At 46.3% G+C, this 15,314-nt stretch overlaps 1 protein-coding gene and 1 non-coding gene across 6 annotated transcripts; both read right to left on the bottom strand.

Moving 5' to 3' along the window:
* Nucleotides 1-7,314: 7,314 nt before the first annotated feature.
* Nucleotides 7,315-15,269, bottom strand: LOC144133396 (uncharacterized). 5 transcript variants are annotated; one of them, XM_077666478.1, is made up of 12 exons: nucleotides 15,110-15,269; nucleotides 14,579-14,634; nucleotides 14,403-14,450; nucleotides 14,185-14,233; nucleotides 13,744-13,792; nucleotides 12,650-12,698; nucleotides 12,432-12,480; nucleotides 12,214-12,262; nucleotides 11,778-11,826; nucleotides 11,560-11,608; nucleotides 11,342-11,390; nucleotides 7,315-10,519 (listed from the first exon to the last, which is right to left on the bottom strand). In XM_077666478.1, exons 1-6 carry the CDS (start codon nucleotides 15,117-15,119, stop codon nucleotides 12,692-12,694), a joined length of 219 nt encoding a protein of 72 aa, XP_077522604.1. In that variant the 5' UTR covers nucleotides 15,120-15,269; the 3' UTR covers nucleotides 7,315-10,519; nucleotides 11,342-11,390; nucleotides 11,560-11,608; nucleotides 11,778-11,826; nucleotides 12,214-12,262; nucleotides 12,432-12,480; nucleotides 12,650-12,691. The 5 variants fall into 5 exon arrangements, 2 of the variants coding, with proteins under 2 accessions (XP_077522604.1, XP_077522603.1); XR_013315045.1 differs by lacking the exons at nucleotides 13,744-13,792; nucleotides 14,185-14,233; nucleotides 14,403-14,450; nucleotides 14,579-14,634; nucleotides 15,110-15,269 and adding exons at nucleotides 12,868-12,916; nucleotides 13,085-13,133; nucleotides 13,308-13,359; XR_013315044.1 differs by lacking the exons at nucleotides 12,650-12,698; nucleotides 13,744-13,792; nucleotides 14,185-14,233; ... (1 more) ...; nucleotides 14,579-14,634; nucleotides 15,110-15,269 and adding exons at nucleotides 11,996-12,044; nucleotides 12,868-12,916; nucleotides 13,085-13,133; nucleotides 13,308-13,359.
* Nucleotides 14,082-14,145, bottom strand: LOC144135595 (small nucleolar RNA U54). Its single transcript, XR_013315541.1, has one exon. It is a non-coding gene; the product is annotated as a small nucleolar RNA U54 (small nucleolar RNA).
* Nucleotides 15,270-15,314: the final 45 nt, after the last annotated feature.

Here is a 15,314-nt window from a genome sequence, read left to right as displayed (position 1 = left end):
TCTGTCCCATCAACGCTGTGCTATGGTGTGGGACGAAGGGTGACAATACAACACGACACGGTGTCGTTCTTTGTCACCCTATCACGTCAGCAGTAATTTCTTGCGTCAGTTTACCCGCCGCGGTGGCTCAGTGGTTAAGGCGCTAGGCTACTGATCCGGAGAACCCGGGTTCGAACCCGACCGCGGCGGCCGCGTTTCGATGGAGGCGAAACGCAAAGGCGCCCGTGTGCTGTGCGTTGTCAGTGCACGCTTAAGATCCCCAAGTGGTCGAAATTGTTCCGGAGCCCTCCACTACGGCACCTCTTCTTTCACTCCCTCTATCCCTTCCCTTACGGCGCGGTTCGGGTGTCCACCAAGACATGCGAGACAGTTTCTGCGGAATTTTCTTTCCTCAAAACCAATTTTTACGTCATGTTACTTAGTTGTGTGGAGAAGTTGATTCACAAATTACCAAGACCACTAATCCAAATACGAGATGAACGTCGCCTGCCCAAACTTCTTGTCTTAAGCGCAACGCATTCGCATTCTTCCATGGTACTCTTACGCACTGTTCCGTACATGTGCAGTTCACGTTGCTAACAACTCCCCCTGCGCCATGGCTGAGGCCTGCCCGTGCCGGGGCGACTACCGCACCGCAAACTATGTGCACCGCGCCGGCCACGGGTGCCGTCGCCTCGCCGACCACCTATGCCTGGTGCAGCCGGCGCACGGATTCACCACGCTCGCCCTCTGTCGACGGGAGTGCGGAGCCCAGGGACATAACACCACCGGTCAGTGCGCGCGGCGCCGAACTAAAGTTTCACACACAACCGAGCTCGCGTTCCTTTGGTATTCCGAGAGTGCACTCTTCCCCCCCTTTTCACGGCGCGGTTCAGGTGTCCCTCCTCCACACATATCTACCGCGCCTTTTCTTTCTCGTGAAGCGCGCGGGCTGGTTAGTGGTAAATGGATACCAAAGGAAGTGAACCTCTTTTGATGAGGCCAGTTGCAAGGCTTGTGGCGGCCTTACGTGCGAATGCCAGGCACACTTTGCTTAAACCAGACAAAAATGTGTATCCCTGCAGATATACACTTGTAGTTCGCTGTACAACTTTTAACGCCTTCCTACTCGTCACACTTCCGTGTCAACTACGTACGCCGCCTACAGCATACGTCGACAAAATCACGAGTAAGCGCTTACTCAGGCTCATTCATAAAAGTTTGGTCAACCTACGGGCCCACTCGAACTCACTCACTTAGGCTCACAATTGACTTTGGCTCTCAGACTCACCGTTCCTCCGGGGTCAATTACTCATGGCGACTCACGTCTCTCTAGGCTCACGACTCATCTGGGCTCACTCACTCATTTCAACTCGCGACTCATCTGGACTCACGACTCACCTGCGCTCACTCATTTCGACTCCTGACTCATCTGGGCTCAATCGTTTCAACTCAGGACAGCCTTGGACTAGCTTATTTCACGAATCGTCTTCGCTCACTCATTCGGGTTCACCTGCACATTTCAACTCATGACTCACCCGGGCTCACCTTGACTCAGGACTCCTCTAAGCGCACAGATCGGACAGTTGAGTCATTTTTATGCCCAAAGGCCCAATTTATGCATCTAAATGCCAAAAAAGGTGTTAAAGACACAGTGATGCGATGGGCTCTCAGCTGCAGCTAGCCTGTAACCAGGCCTGGCTGAGAGGACTAGAGGCCGTAGCTGCCGCTCGCGGGACGCAAAGATCAAGGCCGCTGCATGTGTTCCGCAACCAATTAAAAGACAGCAAAGGAAGAACTAGAGCGATCGATAACAGCAAGATAGCAAGTATCCGACGAGACCAAGCGCGGCGATTGACAAACGTTTCTAGTCATTTAGTAATGTTCTAGAGTGCAGCAGCCACAAAAATTACAAACCAGGAAACAATATGAAATTGCTCTACATCATCATCTCGACCGAAAGCGTATTCAGCTCTCGTACCCGCCGCGGTGGCTCAGTGGTTACGGCGCTCGGCTACTGATCCGGAGTTCCCAGGTTCGAACCCGACCGCGGCGGCTGCGTTTTTATGGAGGCAAAACGCTAAGGCGCCCGTGTGTGCTGTGCGATGTCAGTGCACGTTTAAGATCCCCAGGTGGTCGAAATTATTCCGGAGCCCTCCACTACGGCACCTCCTTCTTCCTTTCACTCCCTCCTTTATCCCATCCCTTACGGCGCGGTTCAGGTGTCCAACGATATATGAGGCAGATACTGCACCGTTTCCTTTCCCCAAAAACCAATTATTATTATTATTACGAGCTCACAGGACTCTCGCGTTTATGAACGCTACAAACTCGTGCCCAATCGGCGTCATGGATTCACTTAAGATCGCGGTATTGTTCAACCTCACATCATGAACTTACAGGTTTGATAGGACCACACTCTACTGGACTGAACAGGACTCTGGTTACGATCTGGATGGGAGCCCACTCTCACCACGACCCAGATAATGATCTGAATGTGAGCCAGGATTCACGACTCAGATCGTGACCTGAACATGAGTCCGGCCTCAATCACGACGCAGATCATGATCTGAATGTGAATCCGGACTCACGACTCAGATCATGATCTTAAATGAGTCTGAGTGAGCCCGAGCGAGTCGACTCATGAGTGAGCTTGCCGACCTATGACCTAGAGTGACCGAACCGCTCGCAGAGGGGGCACTCTTCCACACGGAGAGAAGAGACTGGCATCCTTCAATATATATTACCTCGGAGGTCACCGACTACTCCCTTGTTCTACGGAAAACGCGCAAAAGCACAAGTAATGCCTAAATGTGTAATCAATCAGCCTATAGCTATGTGAACTGCAGGACAAACGCCACTGCTCTCCGACTAGCCTCGAGCGCTTAACCCTTATTAAACAATCAGGTTATGACACACGTTAACGCAGCTGTCCCTCATGACTTTCAAGGGTTTCATGATTAACCATGAACGAAGGACTGTACCAATGGCGCGAAACGACTGCACAGCTGGCTCTGGTGCCCGAACTTGCAGGTCAGTCCAGCGCCCGATGCGGCTCGACGGCGTCCACGCGGCCATGCGGTCTACAGGACCGACAGCACCGAATCTTCTGGGACGGTCACGCGTGCAGGCACTGGGACGCCTCGGTGTGCCCACCCGACGCGCGCCGAAACCGGCAAGCTTGTCGCCGGCAATGCGTCGGGCTGGCCTACCACAGCGCCGCCGCGACTGGCAAGCCTTTCGCCACCAGTGCGTCGAGCGGGCCGACCACAGTGGCGACTCCATCGCCAGTGGCTAATTAGAGGATTGCGTACTGCCAAGACGACCGAAGATACGAAACACACGACTGTAGATAATACATTATACAAATCGCGAACGGCTGGTTTTGGACTTAATGATGTGGCACACGTAAACAAAATTTGAGGACGCTATTACTTTGCACATATAAACGAGACGTTAGCGACCATCACAGCATGCTAGCACTAATTTGTTTTTTGACCTTGCCAGTTCCGTGCGTTGACGGAGCAGGGGAGCGAATGAATGAACTTCATTCCCGTCGTTACGGGGCCTCACGGTCGGGGCGCAGCAATTAGGAGGGGGTGCCTCCCAGCCGATAATGAGTCATAGCTGATCCGGGTCGTGGCTCCGGATCAGCTCTTCCCAGGTGGCAAGGTCTGGGATGTTTTGTGATTTAGCCCCAGGAGAATCCTGACACTCCCAAATTAAGTGATTTTGCGAAGTCATTCTGTGGCAGCTACTACAGAGCTTAGGCTCCCGTGTCTTCATCGTGCAGTATAGAGTATGGAAATAATCTGTTGACCTGAAGCCTCCTGCACTCCTTTGGAGTGACTGACCTATCCGGAAGTGTATTTTATCCAACCTAGGTGTTTCGGTTAATTATTTATAATTATGAGAGAGCATGATCGCAGTGGGGTTTGAATTACCCGAGTAAGGACATGTGGTTATGACGTCACGAACCGGTCGAAATTGAATTTTTAAATTGGTTTTTGGGGAAAGGAAATGGCGCAGTATCTGTCTCATACATCGTTGGACGCCTGAACCGCGCCGTAAGAGAAGGGATAAAGAAGGGAGTGAAAGAATAAAGTAAGAGGTGCCGTATTGGAGGGCTCCGGAATAATTTCGACCACCTGGGGATCTTTAACGTGCACTGGCATCGCACAGCACACGGGCGCCTTAGCGTTTCGCCTCCATCGAAACGCGGCCGCCGCGGTCGTGTTCGAACCTGGGTACTCCGGATCAGTAGCCGAGCGCCCTAACCCCTGAGCCACCGCGGCGGGTTGAACCGGTCGGTCAGTCTTAATTTTTCCGTCACGCCGACACCGGTTTTTCTGCAACACTGGGCCTTCAACGCTACGCGTTAAAACATGTACCTTGCGTTTCCACTACTACCTCTCCTGTCTGAATTTAGGATGCAACACCAATGAATGTAAGAGGCACTTCAACTACCAAAGCTGATAAAGTAACTGCGCACTTAGGCTTCCTTTAAGCAAGGGTTTCTCTACTCCCTTCTCCGCTGCCCGACCCAAAACCAAAATCACTTAACGCGACACACGCCTTTATAAACATCAGCCTTGTAAGCCTGCTGCAGGACAAAGTCCTCTCCCATATCTCCAATTAACCCTGTCCTGTACCAGGTGCAGCCATCTCTATCCCTGCAAACTTCTTAATCTCATCCGCCCAGCCAACTTTCTACCCGCCCCTGCTACGCTTCCTTTCCTTGGAATTCAGTGTGTAACCTTTTAAGGGACGATGAAATATTTCATTAGCGTACTGTAGTGCGACAATCTGTAGAGGTGGTTTTTGTGTGTATAAATTAGAAATTTAAAAAAATCGCTGCTCGCAGTAGCTCGCAACCGATGAGGGCGACACCTCACCGTGCGGCGTCCCCTACCCCGATGACGTCAGTGGGCAAAGTGGGCGAGCGAAGGCTACCCACTGACGTCATCGGTGCATGGGACGTCGCACGGCGAGGTACACACTTGGATTGGGGAAGGAGCCTGTCTGTCCGGTCTTTTTCCACGCCATCTGCTGCTTCCTCAAGACACTCCAGTAAAGGCAGTCGAATGGCCCATGCGGTCCGATACCTGCATGGTCTGACATCACCTCCTGACCACCACTCTCTCACTCCCTACACGGCGGTGTCGCTTGGGCTACTCAAAGAAGAGTCGCCACTGCAGCATGCGTGAAGCTACGTCACTCCCTGGGTTCTCCACGAGGTCGTGCACGCGTCCGCTTTCCAGAGCGTCCGAGTAATTTTTTCACTTCTTCCAGCCAGCTCGCCGGAAACGCCCACCGTTAAAGGGCAACTGCTCAACGTTTAGCACAAAAGCGCTACTTCACGAGGCCTAACCGGCTCAGAGTTTGTGTTAAGCTCGACGTTGAGGATGACCTTGGCCAAACCATAAAATTGCCGTGACTAATATTCGAACCCACGGCGGTGCGAACAGATCAGCTTCGCTGGCCACTGTGAGAGCGCTAGGCCATCGCCGCAGCCGGACACGCATCGTGTTTAACTGCACCACACTCTCGCACTGTGCACTGCACATCGTCATAAAAATCAAACTAATATTCGCGCTTCGAGCTATCAGTAGTGACAGATGTGCGCTGCATGCGTTGGCGAGGACAACGTTGTGGTAGAAACACGGCGCCACAGCAATAACTGACAATTAAAAAGTTGACTCGCATAACTGGCTCCTTGGGTCAGTGGACACCTCAATCACACTTGCAGGTATATGGCGGCGATGTCGACCAGCAAAAAAAACCTTTTCGCAGAATATTTCGTGCTTAGCAATGCTAAACCGCGTTTTTTTAAGAATTTCGCGATATGCAAGGATTAAAATCTAGAGATGCTGTAGGTAGAAACATGCCAGGATCTTTTGTGCTGGCATTTAACTCTCTGCCTACCACGCTCATTGAGTATGGTTAGCCCGCAAATGAAGACTTCGAGCGCAGACTTCGGAATCTTCAGTGCTGCATACTGGCACGCTGTGTTAGACAACTAAAGTTTCGTTTTGATGTAGCTTCTCCCCCCCCCTCCCTCCTCCCACAAAGAAGCAGTTTTAACTCGCTTTGAAGAAGCAGTAGCACTTGGCAGCCTCTGCATGCTCCAAAACGTCTCAATCTCTAGACGACCCGGGCTGCAGTCTGAACATGCTGGTTTTCCGTTGGACTTCAGTTTTGACAGCGACAACTGCAAGAAACCAGCCTGGATCACAGGCAGCCATGCTTTGGTGCCCAACTACAGGGTTTCCAACTGTTTGGTAGCAAGAATGCTATTCAATACGATTGTTTCAGATAGTGACCAACAGAATGTCAAACATTTTGCATATTTTAAGGATTTTTTTTCTTAGATACAACAGCACGTTTGCAAGTTCTGTTCAAATTCCCCCTAAAACCTTATTTTCAGCAAATGATTCGTTGCTCAAACTTGTATGCCTAAAAAGTGCATTTATTCAGCTTTGTTTTCGTATAGGGCATAACAGTTTTTACAGGAAAAAAATGAAACCTAAAAAAAAAACCCATTAACCCCAGGGTAGGGAAAGAGTTAAAATGGTGACGTAACCAACAAATTTTAAGCTTCTCGTCACATCAGAGGAGTGCAGAGAAGTTCTGTGAGAAGTCACGGATGGCAAGATTTCAAATTTTCACTGCACCCTGCAGTGTGTTGTTGGATGCAGCAAAACAACGCTAGGCGGGCTTTGCCTTCGATGGTGGTTCAGTGCGAAAGCACTACTTCATGAGGGCAAACCAGCTCACCAAGTTTGTGTGGAGCTTGACCATGAGGGCGAACCTTGGGCAAACCATAAATAAAATATTGCCACGACTGGGATTCGAACCCACGGTGGCTCAAACAAATCTGCTTCGCAAGCCACTGCATGAGAGCACTATGCTATCACTGCAGCCAGTCACACCTAGCATTAAACATGCAACACACACTCACGCTGTGCATTGCACATCAATGGCTTCATCAACTAATACTGCTACCAAACTAATATATGCACTATCAGTTTAACACTGAGGAAAACATCGTGGTGCCCCTGTAAATCTAAGACAGAGCCCATATCTCCTGCGAGAGCTGAACTGACCCGACACACTCCAAGGACGTCTGGGTACACATACCTGCGTGCAAACGACAATTTCATGTGAATGCGTAGGAGGACCACCATTAATTATTGTAGTCACTTATTCATCCCATGGTACGGCAGAAAGTAATTAGCCTCCCCCTAGTGCACTTTGCTGCACAAACTTTGAATGCAGTGCATGGAAAAAGAAATCTGTACATAAACAAAATGTGTTCAACTTCAACAAGCTCTTCAGATTAGTTATATCCAGCACAAAACAGCTGTAGAAAGGGGACACCCCCCTCATCGGTTTATTCAAAGCAATCTGTAATATCCATTGGGTTGAAGGCTCTCAGATGGAAATCTTCAGGGCAGAAGCTTCTAGCAAACACAAATCCATGCTGGCAGTCATTCGGCACATAAAGTAGTTTCCATTCTGCTGCCTCTGCACTGCTGAAAGATTTTCAAGAGAATGCTCTTTCGTGTAAACAGTGATGAAAAGAAAGTAAACTACTTGACTTCCAGTCAGGACAATACGTAATTCCAAGCCATGAAATTTCTTCTACAGTCGGAAACTGTAAGGGGTAGTCGGCACTTGGGCAAGCTCTCAGCCCAGCACACCTCCTGATCCTAGGCTGCACAAACTAGCCCTCAGATGAGAGCTCCTAGATGGCTTTTCGCAGTTTCTGTGGTATCCAGACTTTTGTGCTACCTGTATGCCTTAAGAGGAGATACTACTCGAAGACTTTTTTTTTAATACAACCTAGAGCAATGACAGATCTATTTACATAGTTTTTATGCTGATTTCCAACCTTCATAATTTGTTTTATTGTGAGTTGCATAGTTTTTTGTGGCGTGCTAAGCTGTAACATGCTCATCTTTTTGCCCACCCCCCCACTAAACTCATTACACAAGATTGATGACTCATTTTTGTCCACATACTCTAGAGTGCCAAAAACTAATTACAAAGTGCATATAAAATATGCTAACACGTGTGACAAACTGGAACATGGCATGTCCACATTATCAAGACACCATCGAGTGGAACATTAATTTTTTTTGCAAATATATATGGTCAACATTGGATGTTCCAAGAAGATAACAACACTCCTCACACATCAGAAGTACAAAAAACAATGACAGGCAATGTCAGAAAGTAGCCCAAAGAAAAACTATTTCGAAGGTAAAGTTACATATTTATTTACAAAAGAAGAGGTATTCTGCAATCAGACTGACACAAATAAGAAAAATTGTCCACAAAACCGCCACTGCCACTAGAAACTTCCTGCTCCACAAGTTTCTCCCTAATGGTCCTTCCGTGCAGACTCCTCCATACGTGCCTTTTCCTCAGTGAGAGGCGATGCGCTCTTGCTTCAGCTGTCAGCTTGTCTGACACCTATTTCTGTTGTGCAGTGTCTCTAAAGGTGCCAAGCTCAACCAGACTTTCAGATGGAAGTATCCCGAGCGCTTCAAGAACTTGCTCAAAGCTGGTATGCCCCCTATTGAACCATAAGACAGCTAAGGCAAGGGCCATCACTACTACGTACCTCAAGGCAAACCAGCCATACATTGCTGTTTACTGACTCAGCAGCATTTTGACTCTTGCCTTGAACGCAGCGGGTCAGCACATTCTAATCTGTGAGCCGCTTGTAAATGGGAAGTAGTGCATTTCCCTGAATCTTGGTAGCGGTGCGTGTGCTGGTGCAGGCTTGCCCAAGGCTTCGGCACGCTGATGTTTGCACCAGGATGTTGCCCCTTCTGGGCAATAGTTATGGCTGCTAGCACCATCAGACGTGCATGAATGAAGATAAGAGACCCAAATTCCTCTATACACCCCCTGGACGCTGCCCCTGTTGCTAGTAATCGATCACAACCTGGTAATATGTCTACAGCTTCTGAATTATTGGCTGCTTCAGTTTTTCCCCTTTTGGCAGGGATTCTTTCGATTTCCGAAGAGCGGTTCCAAGCCGCTTGGCCACACGATTAGTGCAATCTTCTTTTTCATTTCTTGCACCATTATAGACATCAGCCTCAATAACTGCTGCGTAGGCTTTGGAGTCCCCATCACTAAGGAACTTCGTAAACTGCAGTGGGGTTACTGGGGTATCATAAAACTGATTCCTTTGCCAAATGCACACTGCAGCTTCTGTCTCCATGGCATGCGACGAACAATCCGCACTCTTTTCACATACTGGGCCATGAAAAGCCTGCCGGATTTCTTGTTGCTCATCTGGCAGGACCTTGAGCCGGCTGCAAGCAAGGCAGTAGTTTGAGAGAACTTCAAAATCCAGGCAAAGACCACTGGCAAGGGAAACAACAGTCCGTATGCTATTGTGGCTCTTGCGCCCTCGTTTCTGCCATGTACCATCATACATCACGGCAATTTTGTCCCCGCCGGCATCAATCTTTGTAACCTCCCCCGATTTGCGGAGATTTTTGGCAACGGCACTCATTGCAGCATTGTGGACTTTCACAGCTGATTCCTGTGAAAGATTTGTGATGCATGGGGGTGTGCAATCCAATAACAGTGGAGAACCGACCCAGCTGTTCATAGCCAATTCCTATCGAGTGGGCAGCCACAACAGCTTTCACAGTGATGGCAAAGCCTTCACGCGAGCTCCCACTGTCGTAGGAGCGGCTTGCACTCTCGTTGGCATCCCCACTCGCCGTAATTCACTGCGACGTGTACGCAGCAGATAGAACGCTTTCTGGGCATGCACAGTTGTCACAGTGGAGCTGCAGATACGAAGCTAGTCCTCTGCGCTTCGTTGTTTTGGCTATCCAGGGGACCTCAGTTTTGTATTTGGCAAAAAAAAAAAACATTCAATCAGGGCCCAATTCAGTGTAACAACCGATAATGAAAACCTGTTGATTAATCAGAATAGCACATAATTTATCACATAGCAGTCAGGTCCAAATGTCTCCTCATAGGTAAGACATTGCACCAATATAAAATATATAATTACTCAGCGTAACAGTTGCCCTGGCTACTGCAAAGGCCATGTATATAGTCCTCTGCACACACACACACACAAAAATATATATTCGATCAGGGCATAATCTAAAGAATAACAACCGATAATGAAAACGTTCTGATTACTCAAAATGCCGTATAATTTATCACACAGCAGTCAAGTCCAAATGTCTTCTCATATTAAGTTTTATACACTTAAACACCGATATAAACTATGTGCTTTCCCAAAGTAGCAGTTGCTTTGGCTACCAAGTGGACCGTGCTTTTGCATTCTGCACAAAAAAGGCATTCAATCCAGCAATGCTCACAGAATAACAATCGATAATGAAAATCTCAATTCCTCAGAATAGCGTACTATTTATCGCACAGCAGTCAAGTCCAATATCTCCTCATCATAAAGCTAGACGCTTACACACCAATATAAAGTATTCTTACATGAAGTAACAGCTGCCTGGGCTACCACGGGGAGCTCCCTTCTCATAATCTGCCCGAAAAAAAATTCAATTAGAGCACAATCTACCGTGTAATAATTGATAATGAAAGTCTGTCAATTCCTTAGAATAGCGTATAAATTTTTCACACAGCAGTCAAGTCCAATGATTCCTCATAGTAAAGCAAGACGCTTACACACCAATATAAAATACGTGCTTACCCAAAGTAACGGTTGCCCGGGCTACCATGGGGAGCTCCCTTTTCCCAACCTGCACGAAAAAATAAATTCATTTAGGGAGCAAACTACAGTGCAATAATTGATTATCAAAGCCGGTCAATTCCTCAGAATAGCGTATAATTTATCACACAGCAGTCAAGTCCAATATCTCCTCATAGTAAACCGAGACGCTTACACACCAATAAGAAATGTGCTTACCCAAAGTAACGGCTGCCCGGGCCACCACGGGGAGCTCGCTTTTCATAATCTGCATGAAAAAAGAAATTCAATTAGGGCACAATCTACAGTGTAATAATTGATCATGAAAGCCTGTCAATTCCTCAGAACATCGTATAATTTATCACACAGCAGTCAAGTCCAATGTCTCCTCATAGTAAAGCGAGACGCTTACACACTAATATAAAATATGAGCTTACGAAAGTAACGATTGCCAGGGCCACCATGGGGAGCTCGCTTTTCATAATCTGCACGAAAAAAGAAATTCAATTAGGGCACAATCTAGTATAATAATTGATAATTTTATGAAAGCCTGCCAATTCCTCAGAATAGCGTATAATTTATCACACAGCAGTCAAGTCCAATGTTTCCTCATATTAAAGATAGCCACTTGCACACCAATATAAAATATGTGCTTACCTGAAGTAACAGTTGCCCGGGCCACCACGGGGAGCTCGCTTCTCATAACCTTCACGAAAAAATAAACTCAATTAGGGCACAATCCACAGTGTAATAATTGATGATGGAAGCGTGTCAATTCCTCAGAATAGCGTATAATTTATCACACAGCAGTCAAGTCCAATGTTTCCTCATAGTAAAGCTAGTCGCTTGCACACCAGTATAGAATATGTGCTTACCTGAAGTAACAGTTGCCCGGGCCACCACAGGGAGCTCGCTTTTCATAACCTGCACGAAAAAAGAAACGCAATTAGGGCACAATCCACAGTGTAACAATTGATGATGGAAGCCTGTCAATTCCTCAGAATAGCGTATAATTTATCACACAGCAGTCAAGTCCAATGTTTCCTCATAGTAAAGCTAGACGCTTGCACGCCAATATAAAATATGCGCTTACCTGAAGTAACAGTTGCCCGGGCCACCACGGGGAGCTCGCTTCTCATAACCTTCACGAAAAAATAAACTCAATTAGGGCACAATCCACAGTGTAATAATTGATGATGGAAGCCTGTCAATTCCTCAGAATAGCGTATAATTTATCACACAGCAGTCAAGTCCAATGTTTCCTCATAGTAAAGCTAGACAATTACCCGCCAATATAAAATATGCGCTTACCTGCAGTAACAGTTGCCCGGGCCAACACAGGGAGCTCGCTTTTCATAACCTGCACGAAAAAAGAAACACAATTAGGCCACAATCCACAGTGTAATAATTGATGATGGAAGCGTGTCAATTCCTCAGAATAGCGTATAATTTATCACACAGCAGTCAAGTCCAATGTTTCCTCATAGTAAAGCTAGTCGCTTGCACACCAGTATAGAATATGTGCTTACCTGAAGTAACAGTTGCCCGGGCCACCACAGGGAGCTCGCTTTTCATAACCTGCACGAAAAAAGAAACGCAATTAGGGCACAATCCACAGTGTAACAATTGATGATGGAAGCCTGTCAATTCCTCAGAATAGCGTATAATTTATCACACAGCAGTCAAGTCCAATGTTTCCTCATAGTAAAGCTAGACGCTTGCACGCCAATATAAAATATGCGCTTACCTGAAGTAACAGTTGCCCGGGCCACCACGGGGAGCTCGCTTCTCATAACCTTCACGAAAAAATAAACTCAATTAGGGCACAATCCACAGTGTAATAATTGATGATGGAAGCCTGTCAATTCCTCAGAATAGCGTATAATTTATCACACAGCAGTCAAGTCCAATGTTTCCTCATAGTAAAGCTAGACAATTACCCGCCAATATAAAATATGCGCTTACCTGCAGTAACAGTTGCCCGGGCCAACACAGGGAGCTCGCTTTTCATAACCTGCACGAAAAAAGAAACACAATTAGGCCACAATCCACAGTGTAATAATTGATGATGGAAGCGTGTCAATTCCTCAGAATAGCGTATAATTTATCACACAGCAGTCAAGTCCAATGTTTCCTCATAGTAAAGCTAGACGCTTGCACGCCAATATAAAATATGCGCTTACCTGAAGTAACAGTTGCCCGGGCCACCACGGGGAGCTCGCTTCTCATAACCTTCACGAAAAAAGAAACGCAATTAGGCCACAATCCACAGTGTATAATTGATGATGGAAGCCTGTCAATTCCTCAGAATAGCGTATAATTTATCACACAGCAGTCAAGTCCAATGTTTCCTCATAGTAAAGCTAGTCGCTTGCACACCAGTATAGAATATGTGCTTACCTGAATTAACAGTTGCCCGGGCCACCACAGGGAGCTCGCTTTTCATAACCTGCACGAAAAAAGAAACGCAATTAGGCCACAATCCACAGTGTAATAATTGATGATGGAAGCCTGTCAATTCCTCAGAATAGCGTATAATTTATCACACAGCAGTCAAGTCCATGCCAATGTTTCCTCATAGTAAAGCTAATCGCTTGCACACCAGTATAGAATATGTGCTTACCTGAAGTAACAGTTGCCCGGGCCACCACAGGGAGCTCGCTTTTCATAACCTGCACGAAAAAAGAAACGCAATTAGGGCACAATCCACAGTGTAACAATTGATGATGGAAGCCTGTCAATTCCTCAGAATAGCGTATAATTTATCACACAGCAGTCAAGTCCAATGTTTCCTCATAGTAAAGCTAGACGCTTGCACGCCAATATAAAATATGCGCTTACCTGAAGTAACAGTTGCCCGGGCCACCACGGGGAGCTCGCTTCTCATAACCTTCACGAAAAAAGAAACGCAATTAGGCCACAATCCACAGTGTAATAATTGATGATGGAAGCCTGTCAATTCCTCAGAATAGCGTATAATTTATCACACAGCAGTCAAGTCCAATGTTTCCTCATAGTAAAGCTAGTCGCTTGCACACCAGTATAGAATATGTGCTTACCTGAAGTAACAGTTGCCCGGGCCACCACAGGGAGCTCGCTTTTCATAACCTGCACGAAAAAAGAAACGCAATTAGGCCACAATCCACAGTGTAATAATTGATGATGGAAGCCTGTCAATTCCTCAGAATAGTGTATAATTTATCACACAGCAGTCAAGTCCATGCCAATGTTTCCTCATAGTAAAGCTAGTCGCTTGCACACCAGTATAGAATATGTGCTTACCTGAAGTAACAGCTGCCCGGGCCACCACAGGGAGCTCGCTTTTCATAACCTGCACGAAAAAAGAAACGCAATTAGGGCACAATCCACAGTGTAACAATTGATGATGGAAGCCTGTCAATTCCTCAGAATAGCGTATAATTTATCACACAGCAGTCAAGTCAAATGTTTCCTCATAGTAAAGCTAGTCGCTTGCACACCAGTATAGAATATGTGCTTACCTGAAGTAACAGTTGCCCGGGCCACCACAGGGAGCTCGCTTTTCATAACCTGCATGAAAAAAGAAACGCAATTAGGGCACAATCCACAGTGTAACAATTGATGATGGAAGCCTGTCAATTCCTCAGAATAGCGTATAATTTATCACACAGCAGTCAAGTCCAATGTTTCCTCATATTAAAGCTAGTCGCTTACACAGCAATATAAAATATGTGCTTACCGGAAGTAACGGTTGACCGGCTACCACGAAGACCTTGCTTTTCGTACTCTGAACCAAAAAAGAAATTCAATTAGGGAACAATCCACAGTGTGAATATCCGTAAAGAAAACTGGTCAATTCCTCAGCATAGCAGATAATTTATCACGAAAGAGTCAAGTGTTAAGTTGCCGACCTACCAATAAGGTCATCAAATAGAAGTTTTCACTGCCATATGGGGCATGCTTTTCATTTCCTGCCAGAAAAAAGAAAAAAAGATGTTTAATGAACACAAAATTTATAGCATACAATTTCAATACAAGTACCAGTTGCCTGTTCAGAATCGGGTTTTTTACTCTGATAAAAGCCCTATGCTGCTAATGTGTCACGTTTGAGCTACCAATAAGGTCATCAAGCATAGAAGTTTTCACTTCCATATAGGGCATGCTTTTCATTTCCTGCAAGAAAAAATAGGTTTAACACAAGATTTATAGCACACAATTTCAATACAAGCACTAGTTGCCTGTTCAGAGTTGGGTCTTTTACTATAAAAAAAAGCCCTATGCTGCTAACGTGTCACATTTACAAATTTCAGGAATTACTCTAAATTTATAGCGAGAGTAGCAATATGTCGAGTACTTGGCATAAGTAGATGTTCATCAAAACTAAATTCATGAAACGTGCAGTAGATGCAATAAGACAATAAAAATAAAGCACTTAGTTGTTCTTACCTCTCCGCATAATGGACGGCGTGCAGTTCAACAATTTGTGCCCCTTGCCTTTGGGGGCGGTACTCTGGCGAGTGGTTCACCTGAAACTCTTACAAATACCAATTTTAACAAAGAATGTGCTGCACAACCTTCATGCCAGGTGATAAATATCAAGTAGGCCTGTACAAAGCACTGTAACATAAGTGCACCCTGCACTAACTTCAGC

The sequence above is a fragment of the Amblyomma americanum genome, chromosome 5 (genome assembly GCF_052857255.1).
Source record: "Amblyomma americanum isolate KBUSLIRL-KWMA chromosome 5, ASM5285725v1, whole genome shotgun sequence".
In the NCBI taxonomy this organism is placed as follows: Eukaryota; Metazoa; Arthropoda; class Arachnida; order Ixodida; family Ixodidae; genus Amblyomma; species Amblyomma americanum.
The sequence above is the reverse complement of the archived record's forward strand: the minus strand, read 5'-3'. Positions and strand labels throughout refer to the sequence as shown.